This window comes from Artemia sp. Qi Xiang Cuo, chromosome 13 (assembly GCF_049724085.1).
Source record: "Artemia sp. Qi Xiang Cuo chromosome 13, ASM4972408v1, whole genome shotgun sequence".
Taxonomy (NCBI): domain Eukaryota; kingdom Metazoa; phylum Arthropoda; class Branchiopoda; order Anostraca; family Artemiidae; genus Artemia; species Artemia sp. Qi Xiang Cuo.
In genome coordinates this window covers 72,111,512-72,126,400 of record NC_142806.1, presented here as the reverse complement: position 1 = coordinate 72,126,400, position 14,889 = coordinate 72,111,512, and the positions used below count along the sequence as shown (strand labels likewise).

Below are 14,889 nucleotides of genomic sequence, written 5' to 3'. Positions count from 1 at the left end.
CATAAAAGCAGCACAATTAGATTCCTTATTTTATGCCATTTCTAAACATTATGGTTGATTTCTAATAATACACCCTACTCCTGCTAATGGTCCCATATATAGAAGATGTAACTAACATATTTCTCTGTTGTTTTTTTTTTTTTTTTTTTATTTGTCAATGCTTTGTTTTTTCTTAATGAGGTTTCTTGGCCTGTCAAAACCATTAGAGCTAAGCTATTTCTGGTTGAAATAGCCTTTCCCAATCTGTTGGACATTGTATTTTACCTATATTTAATAAGGTAAAATTCTAGTTTAGCTACTTTTCACTATCTTGGAAAGGGGTTAGGTTAGGAAAAGGAAACTTTCAGTAATGAATCCAGGGCCAAAAACATACTCTGGGAAGCAGGGCTTGCCCTAGACGTTTTTGTTAAGGTAAGCAAACTATTCTTTGGTGCTCTTCCCCCCCCCCCCTGGTAGACCAAAATATAATTACACACCCTTAAAGTAAGGTATGCACGGTTTTCTAGTAAAAAGTGTAACAATAAAAATAAATTAAATTTTATTGTGTTGTATAATTCTAACTTATAAATTAAAATGGAATATTTCAATAAACAACAAGATGATTTACTAAAAATGATTCACAATTTATTGGTTGAACATATTACTTATACAACAATTCATCATACAACTTTTTATAATGAAAAAAAATTCTTTCTAGCTTTCATATTTGAAAACTCATTGAGCAGCCTGTCTGTATTGAATAAACTTAGTTTGTCATTTTCAATAGCCATGGATGCAAGCCCACTCAGTCAATATTGACTCAATCTAGATCTTAAGTAAGTTTTTATTAACTTTAACTTGGAGAAATTCCTTTTGCTACTGGCAACTGATACTGGAAGTGTTAATAGATTCTCAGTGCAATAAAAACGTTTGGAAATGTGTCCATATAACCATATTTTGTTATATACAACAACGCTTGAGCTGGGGGACTCTTAGAGGACAGCACTTTTGTGAAAATTTGCAACTCCTCAAACAACTTGTTGCTGTTCACATTGCAGTCTTCTCCTTCACTCAAAACAATTTGAAGATGTTTACAGATTATATTCAATTCCTCTTTATCTGCAAAATCCAGCAAGCTTTGAATGTCATAGAGAAATTTGAAACTTTCACTATGGTTTTCCATTAGCTCAAATCTCTCTTTTAGTGAGGATATTCCAGCGTCTAGCACAACAAAGAAGAAAATGACCTTAAATGAATGTTCTACAGAATTTACAGCTTCATCTTCCCCCTCATAAGAAAATTGTTTTTTTATTTTCCTTTGGTAGCCTGTTGTTTCTTTTTCAAACTCAGGAACAATACCACTTTTTTCTGCAAGTTCCTTAGCATCAATGATCACATTGTTTACTCCTATATCAGATCTCATCTTGTTTAGAAATAATTACATACTTTTTATTAGATTTTTATTAGATGTTACTAAACAACACTGAAACTTGAAGCTTTGTAGTTTTTCAGCAAGTCTTAAGGCGGGGTTCCTACCAAATGAATTGAGTTTCTGATTTTGAGAAGCTTCATGTACTTCTTCAATATGGTACCTCAAAGGCAACAAGGCCTCAATTCTACTCTCCCACTTTGTGTTGCAGTGGTTTTACTGCAAGATTTGAAACATTATTAAGTAAAATACTAAATCTGTGAATAGAACTTGAATAAAAATTCTTGAATTGTGCTGAAACAGTCTAGCATACAGCAACATTACAAGAGAGAAGAGCATTGTTAATTTCAAGGTTCAGTGAGTGGCTTCCACATGGTATGTAAAAAGCCCAAGGATTTGAACCTCAGGTCCTTTTCTGAACTCCAACATGCTTTCCTTTCATTGTAGAACCCTTACCATACCCCTGGTCTCTTATGTTATTTAAGGGAATGCCTCAGGTTTGCAACTCTTTTAGTAATACTTCTGTGAGGCCTTCACCAGAAGAATTGACAATAGGAAGAAAGCCTAAAAAATGTTCCCTAATGAACACATCCTCATCTGCTTCAATTTTGAAAAATCTTACCATCAATATCATTTGCTCTGTGTGACTGACATCAGGAGTGCAATCTAATAACATAGAGTACTATGTTGCATGCTGCAGCTGCTCTAAAATGTGGTCTTAGATCTTTTTTGAAAGAAAATAAACAAATTTATTCTGTACATTTTTGCTCAAGTAGTGAATATTTGTTTATTTTGAAGAAATCCTTCTGACATGTCTGGGCATGTCATCAAACTTTGCAATGTGTTCTACAAGCTTTAAGAAGTTCCCATAATTACACTGGAAAAGAGCATAATTTTTCCCTTGAAATGCAAGCCTTTGAACTCCTAAAAACTGAATTATACATAATAAATGTTTGAGAACTTGGTTCCAATGTTTAGTTTCAGCACAAATAATTTTTTCCTTCTCTTCATCAATAGTTATGTTCAAATGTAAGCATAGGGATAATTCTTACCAAAACTGACAATTTTTTATATGAGCTGGGGACTTCTTGTGCTTGTTCAAAATCTTGGCCATGTTTTGCCAATCAGAATAACCTTGGCCACCAGCAAGAGAGGAGTAAAACAAAATACTGAATTTTTCAATGGTGAGTACAATAGTCAAATTCTGTGGAATTTTTCTCCATTGCTAAGCTTCCTTGAAAAATATGATCAGAAAAACTTTCCACCTTTAACATCTGGAGGAAAAACTTTGCCTTCCATTTACCCTAAACACTCCATCATATTCACTCAAACTAAAATGTTTCTTCTCAAACACAAGGACTGTTTAAGTGGCTTCTAAACTTATTATTTTTAACATTGGCATATTTTGTGACACATTGTACACAGCCTTTTTTTCAGAAAGGAAATAATATGTACAATGTGTGTATGTATTGATGTATAAACATGTATATAAAGGCATGAGGCATATTTAAGTGTTAAATTAACTGTCAAAAACTCATTTAAGTTGATAAGTATAAAATGGCATTATAGGTTAAAGACTGGTCTGGGTCCAGGCAGATTTTGCAATGTCAGACTGTCACAGTGAATTCCCTCCCACTTTCAGAGAAATCAAAACTAAACAATTTCATTGTGACCTCTTGTGCTTATGTAACTATTTCACATTTAAAGAGTCTCAATCAAACCATAGAGTAAAGAATTCTTTCCTCTATGATTAAACACTTTTAATACAAGTCTTGTATGATTAAACTATTTTCTTACAGTTAAATTACAATAAAAGCCTGGTCTACAAGAAAATGTATCTATACATGAAAATGTATACATAAAATGTATCTATGTATCTATATATATATATATATATATATATATCAATTCAGGGTATATATTTGCACATTAGGGGGGTGGGTGAAAGTTTAAACTTACCTCTCATTTGCATAAGAAATAAAATTTCCCCCCCCCCCCCTAATTTGCAAATATAGGTAAATTTTTTGTTGATCATATTATTGACCTATGAATAAAGTAAACATACCACATGATGCCTTTTTTTATGCTCTTTCCAAATATAATAATCAGTTTTGTTGGAAATAAATTTGACCCCTGCACCTATATATACCAAATATAATAGGCCTAATCAGTTTTGTTGGAAATGAATTTTACCCCCCACCCCTATATATACCAATTCAGGGCATATATTTGCACATTATGGGGGGGGGGGTTAAAATTACCTCTCATTTACATCAGAAATAAAATTTACCCCCTACCCCCCTAATGTGCAAATATATACCCTGAATTGGTATATAGGCTATAGGGATGGGGGGTAGAATTCATTGCTGACAAAAATGATCATTATATTTGGAAAGAGCATAAAAAAAGGCATCAAGAGGTATGTTTACTTTATTTTAGTCAATAGGGCCTAATATGAATAATGAAAAATTTACCTTTTAGGCTATTTTGTTTTACATCCTAGGGATACATCTGGGACCAAGAAAGGGGGTGGTGTATTGTCAAAAAAAGTGACCAGCACAACTGGAAAGAGTGTAAAATAAGGAATATGGTGACATTCTTGTAATTTTATTTTGTTTCTTTCAGAGCAGCCCTGACTTTCTAGTGCAACTAAAACACCTTCCCAGGGCATAATTTAGGGTAAATATTTACCAAATCATATTATTGACTTACAAATAAAGTGAATATACCATTTGACGCCACTAGATTTGTTTTTGAAAGTTTCTTTCTCTTATTTCCCCTCTCCTAGACTTTAAATGTTTAGTTTAGAAGAGATGATGCATGCAAAGTTATATTGCTTAATCTTATTGGTAATAGTATATTGTCTAAAAAGAGCACTGATTGAAGAATTAGGCTAAGCAGCATATTTCTTCATTTTATCTAGGCTAATTTCTGTCCTAGCCTATACCATAAATTAACAGCTTGATCTCCATCCTTGCATTCTTGATTTGACATATTCTACTGAAGAGGGCTTAATCTTAGAGGCTTTTAATTTTTAAATAAGGCATTACTGTCAAATCAGAGACAAGATTTGTGACTTCATTCTCTGTCATCTTTCACTTTTGAATTGTTTTGCTTTTTAAAGCGGGTTGCTGATCAGTGATGCCAAATGCCTGACTTTAGATTGTGCACCAAAGGAAGCGAAAATGCGCCATCGGCGCATTTTGGCTATGTATTTTTTGGGTGGAGTTCAAAATTCAGGGTAAATTAGATCTTGCAGGGATGAGTGCAAAAAAAAAAAAATCAGAGACAATATTACCAGATAGTGTAAATTTTTCTTTTCAGAATACTAAAACTCAAAATTGATAGGATTCAGTCTTCATTGACAGATTCCGGCACCATATTCCGAAATCTGAAACAGTGAAGCATTTTTGACTGATTACATGCGCTTTTGTGAGCGAAATTTTCTGTTCTCAGTCTCTAGCTTGACAAGAAAGATATTTTCCTTAGTTCTCTGGTATGTCAGAGAATTAAATAAAAAAGGGAATTAAAGAAGATCTAACAAAAAAATACTTGCAAATATCTAAAGTGGTATTTTACATTACTTTCTGGCTAATATGCTGAATTATTCCCTATCAACAATAGAAATTGTGATTAAAAAACTAAAAAAAGAAACAGGTAGTCAGTATACTGGTCTTGTAATATAGATAGTTATACAGAAAACGTGGAAGTTAAAGGCGCATTTGCTAAAGATAACTAATAGATAGGATTTTATATTGTAGAACTAAAGAGAAGCATGATCCTTGAAGGTCAAATCTCTCCAAAATGTCATTTAGGTAAGTGACATCAAAGTTTACTTCTTTATACAATGTTTTTATGACATTCCGATTCTAAGCTGCAAAAAGACATAAATTCTCAAACTTAGTTATGAGAACAAAATGTTTCGTAGCTTTCAAAATATAAATTAGAACGACCAAGTCAAAGGTAAGAAAATAGACCGGCCATTGTCAATGCGATAATCTATAAAATTATAGGTTAACGATACTGTCCTGAGATTTTTGTCACGAAACCAAATCCAAAGACATACATATGGAACAAAACTGTACCTGACAAGGTCCTTCAACAGTTCCGATGGTAATTTTATTTGTGTTTTCCTTATAATGAACTTCGAATTAGTTTTGTACATTTTTTAATCATATATTGTATTTATCTTCGACTAGTATTCAAGATCATTTTCAAAGTTAAACAGCAAACCCTCCTTCTATATCACCCAAACTTTCCTCAAGAGTTTCTTCTTTATTTCATTGTCATTGGATGGTTTTTTGATGCCATACATGTCAATGGTAAATCTATTCAGCATAGCGGGTTTAGAATCAAAGACCCTGCAGTACTTCCCTGGCAATTTAGCCTAAGTTGGATGGTCACAGTAGAGTTAAGCATTTTAGGGTGCATGCTGTTTCGAATTTTGTATTTGACAAGATTCATAAGAGAAAACACTCTCTCGACGAAAGGGTTGCTGATGGGTAAGCTTAAGATAGAAAGAGCTGCTTGAGCTATGTCGAACAAAGGTCAGCTTTTCCCACTCTTTTCTGTATTTTTTTTTTATCGAAATTTGACCACTTTCCTATTTGGTTTTTCACGCTAAGGATAATGCATGCTTTAATAATTTAAAATTTAGGTCGTCATGGAGCCTATTTTTTTGACATGTGCAAAATCGGCGCAATGCGTTAATTTGAAAAATTCAATGCGCAATCAACTCAAAAAAGCGCCCAAATGGCGCAACTGCGCGCCACCTGGCAACTATGCAGCTGATACGCCGTAAAGGACTGGGCACACGTAGCTGATTTCAGGAACTGATTTCCAAATCAGCGCCGATTTTAAAGGAACTCGCCGTCGATTTGAGGTTGAAAAATTTTCAACAGATTTACAAAATCAGCGCTGATTTTCAACATGATCATCACCAAAAAAATAGGGATACAAACAAATAGTCAACCAGAGGTATCTGTGGTGAAAGACCCGACAACTGAGCTTGAGAATTAAACTGAGAACTAAGCTAAGATTAATCAAGTAACTATTAATAGACTCCAGTTGACTATTTGTGTCCATGATTTTTGTTTTGAAAATTTTGCGCAATAAATTTTTCTTTCAACCAAATTTTTCTTACCGCTATCGTTTGTCCACTGATGCTGAAATCAGTTCCCGAAATCAGCTACGTGTGCCTAGCCCTTAGAACCGGAATGGATAATTCAGTGTTGCTGCCAAAGATTTTTAAGACCTGTAAAAAAGTGCAAACAACCTGTGAAATTCATAAAAAAAAACTGTGACCAGGGCCGTGGCCAGGATCTTATTCAGGGGGGGGGGAGGGGTTACAAAAACTTTGGAAAGTATTAAAAAAGTTTGTGTGTATTTTTTAGGGTTTTACGAGTTGGACAAAATTTTAAAGGGAACTAAACACTTTAAACTCCTCCCTTGGACACAGCCTCGATAGTGATTAGTTCAGAACCTATTACTGATCAAAAGTTAATTTTTTATGAATATAGGAAATTTTGGAATCGGCATGAGACGCCAATTCTTTGATTTATTGATTATTTTAAAATTTTCTTTCTTTAGAGTTTTGGTTAAAATTAGGTTAAATCTCTCCATACAATTAGACTCATATAGTGAACTGTTTGATTTTGCTATGCAGATGAGTAGATATTACTGATAATTAGGAGGGGCTACAAAACTTATTTTTCAGTGTCTACAGGGGACTGATTTGCCGCCCTTCAGTGGTTTCTATGAAAATACATAAACACTTTTTTCAATAAAAACACCCTACTTGAAAAAAGCTTTTTTCGGAGCCTAACATGGCAAAGGATCTAATGAGGACATTCTCCTCTCCTCGTTTATCTAATTGATTCCAACATATAGCCTTTATTAGAAACAACAGTTGACAGATTTGACTTGAGATTATATCTCAGCGTTATTACAGATGGGGGGGGGGGAGGGCTATTAAATAATTAAACTGGATGGGTTTCAGTAAGTCCAATAACAGATAAACTTGGAGAAAACTATTTTTTTTAATTTAAGGCAGTAATAACCTTATTAGTATAGTTTTTGCATCCAAGAAGATATAACAAACCTACTATCACGTAAATAGTAACTCAGTGCCCTTCTTATAACATTTTATTTTAAAATAAAACTTCAAATAATCTTTACCTATGTTTTGTATATCTTTGAAGTTATATATCTTCCTATCTTTAGTAAATTCCTTCTTCTTAGTTAATGTATGACTGAACAAAAATCAAAATTCCGCAAGATGTTTTGTTTTCTCGGTATAGCAAATGAAGATTTGGTAAACGAAAATAACCTTCTTATCTGAACAAAATGATGCAAAATGTATGTGTTTTCTTACAACTGAAAACTTTTTTGCTTTTTTATAATTGAAGATGCATTGGATTTTTAACCAAACCCAATGTCGGGTAGGCTAATTCTCATATAAACTAAGCCGAAAAAAGTTTGCTTTCCAAAGGAAAGCATGTTGCTATCCAGCAATTTGTGGATCTCTTAAAATATTTTTTTTAGGACTGAAGCATCAATATTTGTTTTCTTCTACAATGCTTGATCGGACAAAATGCCAAAAGTCCACTTTTCAGACCTAAAATTGTAACCCATGGTGAAAAATTGTCATAAAAGCACTAAATGTCTCTTTGTTGGAATCCCTGGAACTTTATATCCACAACTTGTGACTTTCTACCATTTAATGGCAAAAACTTGTGAACCTGTGGCCATGCAAATAACCTAAGAAAATTCACAGGAAACCTGTGATGGTGGCAACACTGCCACTTAAAGGGTCAGACACATATAACTCTTTTCAGTGCCGATTTCAGCAGCTTAGCGGGCAAACGATGCTCTTTACGCGAAATTTTCAAAACTAAACATAATAGACTTCAATCGTCAACTGCCGTTTATTTATAGTTAAATGATTGCTCTGAACTTGGTTTCTTTTGATTTTTCTACTGAATAGATGGAGACGATTAAGGATTAAAACAGCTCAGAAAGAACGTTTTGTTTTCTCCTTCTTTTTTTGATGATCGCGATGAATTTCAGTGCTGTTTTGTTAATCGGTACTGAAAAGTAAAAGAAAAATTAAGTTCGAATCACTGCCATTTTACTTGCGATTCAGTACCATTTTGGCAAATCGATGCCGAAAAAAGTTACGTTTGCTCAGCACAGGCGTAGTTGGTATGATGAATGATAATGTCAGAAAAGAGCCGAAGATCATTGGTAGGACATTAAAAGCTCAAGTACCCTCCCGAGTGAAAAGTCGACGAGGAACTGTTCATCAAAAGACTGTAGACTCTCTTTGTTTTGGCCTAAGGAACATTCAAAAGCAAGGAACTTTAAATTTTATCTCATCATTTTTTTTTAAGCCACCAAACGACCATTCCACAAAAACCTTGATTGGGCCGTTGCATTTTCGAACGAGCCATAATCTGTACAAAAATAACCTAGGAAATGCTTAGAAAATTCCAACTGGTATTATATTTTAATTAAATTGAATTCTATTCAAAGAACTTTTTCATTTTTTGTACCTTGATGGGATACGTCTAACGGCAAGTTATTTGGGTGTATCCGGCTTAGTTCCCCATTTCCTAGGAATCTTGCTTTCCTCGCTTGTAAAGTCAAATACCGACACTGCTTAATAAAATTGACTAAAGTCGAATATTTATTACACTTTCTCCGGCAAGGTTGGTTAAATGGTGTCAGGGCCGTACCGAGTCAATAAACACTTCAACAAGATGGGGTTAGATTCGTCTATTTAAATGCACTTGTTTTATGCTCATTTTCAAACAGTTCGTGGTAACGAACTGTAAGTAAGGAGCGACCCGGCTCAATGGTAACCGAAACTCTAGAAAACGGGTTTTTGATACCAATAGATATATCAAAAGAATCAGATTTCAATGCTGATTTCAAATATATAACTCTCATCAAGTTTAGTGCTACCCATCAAAAGTTACGAGCCTGAAAAAATTTGCCTGATTTTCAAAAAATGGGAGAAACACCCCTTAAAAGTTATAGAATCTTTATGAAAATCATACCATCATATCAAGCTTATCAGAAAACCTTCCTGTAGAGGTTTTAAGCTCCTATATGCAAAAATATGGAATTTTACAATTTTTGCCAGAGGAAAGATCACGGATGCGTGTTTATTTGTTTTTTTGTTGTTTTTTTTTTCCCAGATCATATCGACCCGGTGCTCCAAGACTATCTTGGATGGGCTCATTGGAACGGAGATTAAAATTTCTAGTGCCCTTTTTAAGTGACCAAAAAAAATGGAGGGCAACTAGGCCCCCTCCCACGCTTATTTTTTTCCCAAAGTCACCCGATCAAAATTTTGAGATAGCCATTTTGCTCAACATGGTCAAAAATATAATAAATATGTCTTTTAGGATGACTTAATCCCCCAAAGTACCCAGAGGGAGGGCTAAAAGTTATGAACTTTACCCAATGTTAACATATAGTATTGGTTATTCGGAAGTATACAGAAGTTTTCAGGAGGTTTTTTTTTCTGGTAGTGGGAGGGAAGGGTGGGTCGGGGGTTATGTTGGAGGATCTGTTAGTGAAGGAAGTTTTCATGGGGGAAGGGAAATTGCCATGAAGGGGGCGCCGGACTTGCCAGCATTATTTATTGGTTATTGGGAAGTATACAACCATTTTCAGGAAGGATTTTTTCTGGAGGGGAGGGCTAGAGGAGGGGGTTACTCTGGAGAATATTTCCGTAGAGGATGTTTCTTTGGGGTAAGGGACATTTCTATGAAGGGGGCGCCGGATTTCCAAGCATTATTTAAAAAACGATCAGAAATTAAATAAAAACAAAACAAGTTTTTTCAACTGAAATGTAAGAAGGAATATTAGAACTTAAAACGAACAGAAATTATAACGTATGTGAGGGGGTTCTCCCCCAAGTCAATACCTAGCTCTTTACGCTACAGTTTTTTTTAATGCTTTCAAAAGAGCTACCTATTCTAATTAAACGGCCTTTGTGATTCAGGGTTTTTTTCATAAAAATTTTTTTAACTTTTAACTTAAAGAGCGTGTTATTGACGAAGGGGAGAACTCCCTAATATACGTAATAACATATACTTAATAAAAAAAACAATAAAAAAACAAGCGATACGACTCAATACGACTCAATAGTAATCGAAACTTTTAAAAACGGAATTTTAATGTCAATAAATGTTTCAAAAGAATGTGTTCATAATGCTGATTCTAAATGTATAAATTTTATTAAGTTTAGTATTACTCATCAAATGCTACGAGCCTGAGAAAATATACTCGATTTTTTAAAGAGGGGGAAAACATCCCCTACAAGTGAAAGAATTTTTAATGAAACTCACACCGTCAGATTCAGAGTATCAGAAAACCCTATTACATAGGTTTCAAGCTCATATCTGCAAAAATCTGCAACTTTGTATTTTTTGCCAGAAGAAACATAGACGAATATAGAAGTTAGTTACGTAAGTTAATTTGTAAAGACATCCATTTAGCAAAAGAAAAGTAAAATTTTTATGCAAATAAAAGCTGCATTAACTAAAAAACGATCAGAAATTAAATAAAAAAAACAAGTTTTTTAAACTGAAAGTAAGGAGCGACATTAAAACTTAAAACGAACAGAAATTATCCCGTATATGAAAAGGACTGTCCCCTCCTCACCGCCGCGCTCTTTACGCTAAAGATTGTCTCTGTCTCACAGCTCTGTTTCTTAAAAAAATTAAAAAAATGTATCGTAAATAGCGAGGCGGTATGGAGGGGGCAGTTCCTTTCATATACAGAATAATTTCTGTTCGTTTTAAGTTTTAATGTCACTCCTTACTTTCAGTTTAAAAAACTTGTTTTTTTTTTATTTAATAACATCAAATGCTCAACTTAGTCTGAAGAGAGCAAATAAAGAAGTGAAAATTGGCATTTCACCAACAATACAAATTAACAAAGGCTCTTAAATAGTGTTCAACATTGTAGTTTAAACTGTGTATTGTAATGACACTCATTGTACTTTTGGCAATTTTTTTTTGAAATAAGATTCTGGTTTTGATTTCAGCACTCGTCCCTCATAATTTATCATATACCAGCGAGAATCTTAGATTACCAATAGGAAAGCTACTCTACTGGACTGCCATATAAAAGTACCTCTAAGAAAAACTGCTTCCTATACTTCTCTTATGTCCAGTGTCCTGGAGAATGGATTCCATGGAAAATTTTTGTCTGATCTCCTTCTTCTGTTTTCCATTTTCGATCAATATTCATATTAATCACAAGGTCTGTTAGAACCCGGTTTTTTTCAATCAGACTACAAAAAAGTTGGATGCTCAATGCAGTTGATTTTAGAAGACAGGAGAAAGGTTCCTTTATCAAAAAGTACTCTGGTATCCCTGAAATTCGTAAAAAAGGAAAACTTTATTCCCTTTTGTCTTTAAGCAGTCGTCTGGATAACCTAGAAAAATTACCAAATTAAAAATTTCTTTCTTGCAAATTAATTAGCCAAAAAACTAAAGTGCTGAAGATGAAGTGTCAGCTCATATGCTGTGGGATGAAAAGTGTCAATCAGATCATCCAAAAATATTTCATAAGAATACATAAATTTGAAATTGGCAAATTAGCTTAACACCTTAAGACACTAGGAGTAATTATATCAGCCTGGATCAAGGCCGTACCCCCGGGGGGGGGGGGGGGGGAGGGGGGTTTGACCCCCCCCCCCGAAATGTTTGTCTGACTCGTAAAAACATAAAAAATGGATATAAACAAATTTTGTGTGCGCTTTTCGAGTCTTTTTGTGTAAAGCCCCCCCCACCCGAAAAACTTTTTTTGAGAAAAACCCCCTTCGAAAAAAAATCCTAGGTATGGCCTCGGCCTGGATTGTTCTTGCATGATCATTAAGTCAATCAATCAATCGTTTATTACCCACAACTACAAGACAACAAGTAGTACAAGTGGAGTATAAACATAATAATAAAAAAGAAAAACAAGAAAGAACTCAACAAGCACTAGCAATTAAGTTAAACTAAAAAAAGAACTGTAAAAGACCGTTGTCAGGGCCAATATTACAAAATGCATCTGCAGAAAGCTTTTTGTGTAGGTCACCGAGCTTTTTAGTTACATCCGTAACATGGAAATTTTTAGCTAGATACCGATTTCTAGTCCATGGAGGCAGAGAAAGAAAAAATTTGCAAAATCTAAAATATGTAACTTTAATCTTTTTTAAATCCTTTAGCTTAAGAACAGAATGAAAACCCAAAAAATAAAGCACAGAATGATCAGAATAGGTCGAAAATAAGCACCCAAAAACTCTTCTGTCATGTTTTTTTTGGTTTGCTAGAATTTTTGATTTATTAACCATATGTTTAGATGCAGAATCAGTAACAATCTGTTTTTAAAAAAGAGATAGATAATTAGACGCAATAATATCAAGTTACCGACAGAAAGGAACAGAAAGTACAGAAAATTCATTTCAAATCAGAGGAGTAGACGAAGACAGATTATAAGATTCACACTTGTCAAGATTCAGGGATAGACCAATATTTAGGAAAGACTGAGAAACTAAGGAAACCATCGCAGAAAGAGCAGACTTAGTACGACTAATCAGCAGAATGTCATCAGCACAGGCAATGTAAGAAATATCAGTAGAATCAGAAAAATAAGTGCCTGAGATCTTTTCCAGAACAGAAGAAATACAAACTTTGAAAAGAGGTGGTGATAAAACATCTCCCTGCCTAACACCACGAAGCACTTTAATAGTTGTTTCTGGAGAAGATTTCAGGCGGAGATAAGAACTAGAATACCAAAACCGTAAAAGGTAAATAACTGAAAAATTAACACCAGAAGAATCCAAAGAAAAGAAAAGCTGGTTATGAACAACAGAATCAAAAGCCGTTGAAAGATCAAGTGTACAGAGATATACGCATTTACCCTTAGAAGAATTGGAAAGTAGAATAGAAGAAAGGACATGATGAGTATGTTGGCACCCCACACCAGTTCTGAACCCAAGTTGATTTTCACCAAAGAAAGAAATATTTCGAGTTAAATTAGGTAAAAGAATATACTCGAAGACCTTGCTAATATTGCAAGAAACAGAAACTGGACGGTAAGAAGAGCAATCTGTTGGCGGTTTACCTCTTTTTAAAATTGAAGTAACGCTGCCACACAAAAAGCTTTCCGGGAGACAGAAGATACCAAGCAAATTTGAAACAAAAGCGCAAGATCTGACACAAGTTCAGCACATTGGGGAGTTAGATGCATTTTAGAGATACCATCAGCATCTATAGATTTCGACTTAAGATGATTCAAAGCGTTCAAAACTTCACAACGCGATATAGGCAAAACAAAGCGCTGACTTAAAAATCTAGGGAAAATTTTAACAAACGCTTCACCAAACTTTCTATGAACAGAATAATTCAAAACGGAGAAAATCTTCGAATAATATGCATGCCAAGAACTTGGTGGAACAGCATTACTACTTACATCAGAATCGTCTGTTTTACTTGAATTATTTACATTCCTCCAATCTTTAGGTGAAGATGGAAAATCAAGCCCTCGGTATCGGACACTTTTTAGATACTTCTTAAATTCTAATTTAGTTTTCTGTTTAATAAGAAAAACATTACCAGACCTAGGCCGACCACAATCTGTCCAAATTTTTAGCCAAAATTTAGCATTATTTTTACAGGCCTTAAGGTTAGGGTCAAGTGACCAAAGAGGCTTTTGAGTATTCTTTCGGATTCGCTTTACTGGGACAGAAATTTTTTCAGCTTCTTTCATAGCAGAGAGGATAGAATGATAATATCGGTCTATTTCATATTTAGCATAAATAAAATTCTGACTACACTGCAAAACCCGATAAGGAACATAAATCGTACTTAGAAGTGAAGCCAATGTTATAAGAAACAGAAAAATTCGCATCATTCCAATCAGGCTTATAAAACCATTTAGAACGTACACCACGACTCTTATACATACTCCCAGAAAAAACAACAGACCTTGATAAACAAAAAAAAACAGGAAGGTAATCTCGTTCATTCTCATCACAATGAACCGTAACGGGCAAGCAGACAAGAACTACAGAACAAATTGCGTTGAAAATATGTGATTTACCACCAGAATGGTGACTATCCATTTAATAATGGGACTTGCAAGCAATTTGATATGCTGGGAGAGAATCAAAAAGCTGACCATTCCTTACATTATCAGAAACAAGATCGGTATTAAAATCACCAGCAACAACAAAATGCAACCCGTTATCCAATATCTTTTGAATTGAAGTTTTAAGTCCATTACAAGCACAAGAGAAATTCTGAAGTGAACGAATGGAACGATCATTATATGGCAGATACACATTAATTTACAATATTATCAAGGCGCACCGCAAGAAAAGTGTCATCTGATTGGAAAAGCACAGGACTCGCACCAGAAATATTTTTCTTAAAAACACAAGCTAAGCCGCCAGAAGGGCGGCCACGCGTAATTTT

The 14,889-nt window shown here is 34.4% G+C and overlaps 1 protein-coding gene across 2 annotated transcripts in view; it reads right to left on the bottom strand.

The window, feature by feature from the left end:
- MED23 (mediator complex subunit 23) overlaps nt 1-4,541 on the bottom strand; it is a 156,068-nt gene extending 151,527 nt beyond the window's left edge. Inside the window, exon 1 of one of the 2 annotated variants that reach the window (XM_089099507.1) lies at nt 4,459-4,541. In XM_089099507.1, coding sequence (XP_088955633.1) covers nt 4,459-4,500 — 42 coding nt within the window. In that variant the 5' untranslated portion in view covers nt 4,501-4,541. The remainder of the gene's footprint in view (nt 1-4,458) is intronic. The other variant, XM_089099508.1, reaches the window with a different exon arrangement.
- Between the last annotated feature and the right edge of the window lie 10,348 nt (nt 4,542-14,889).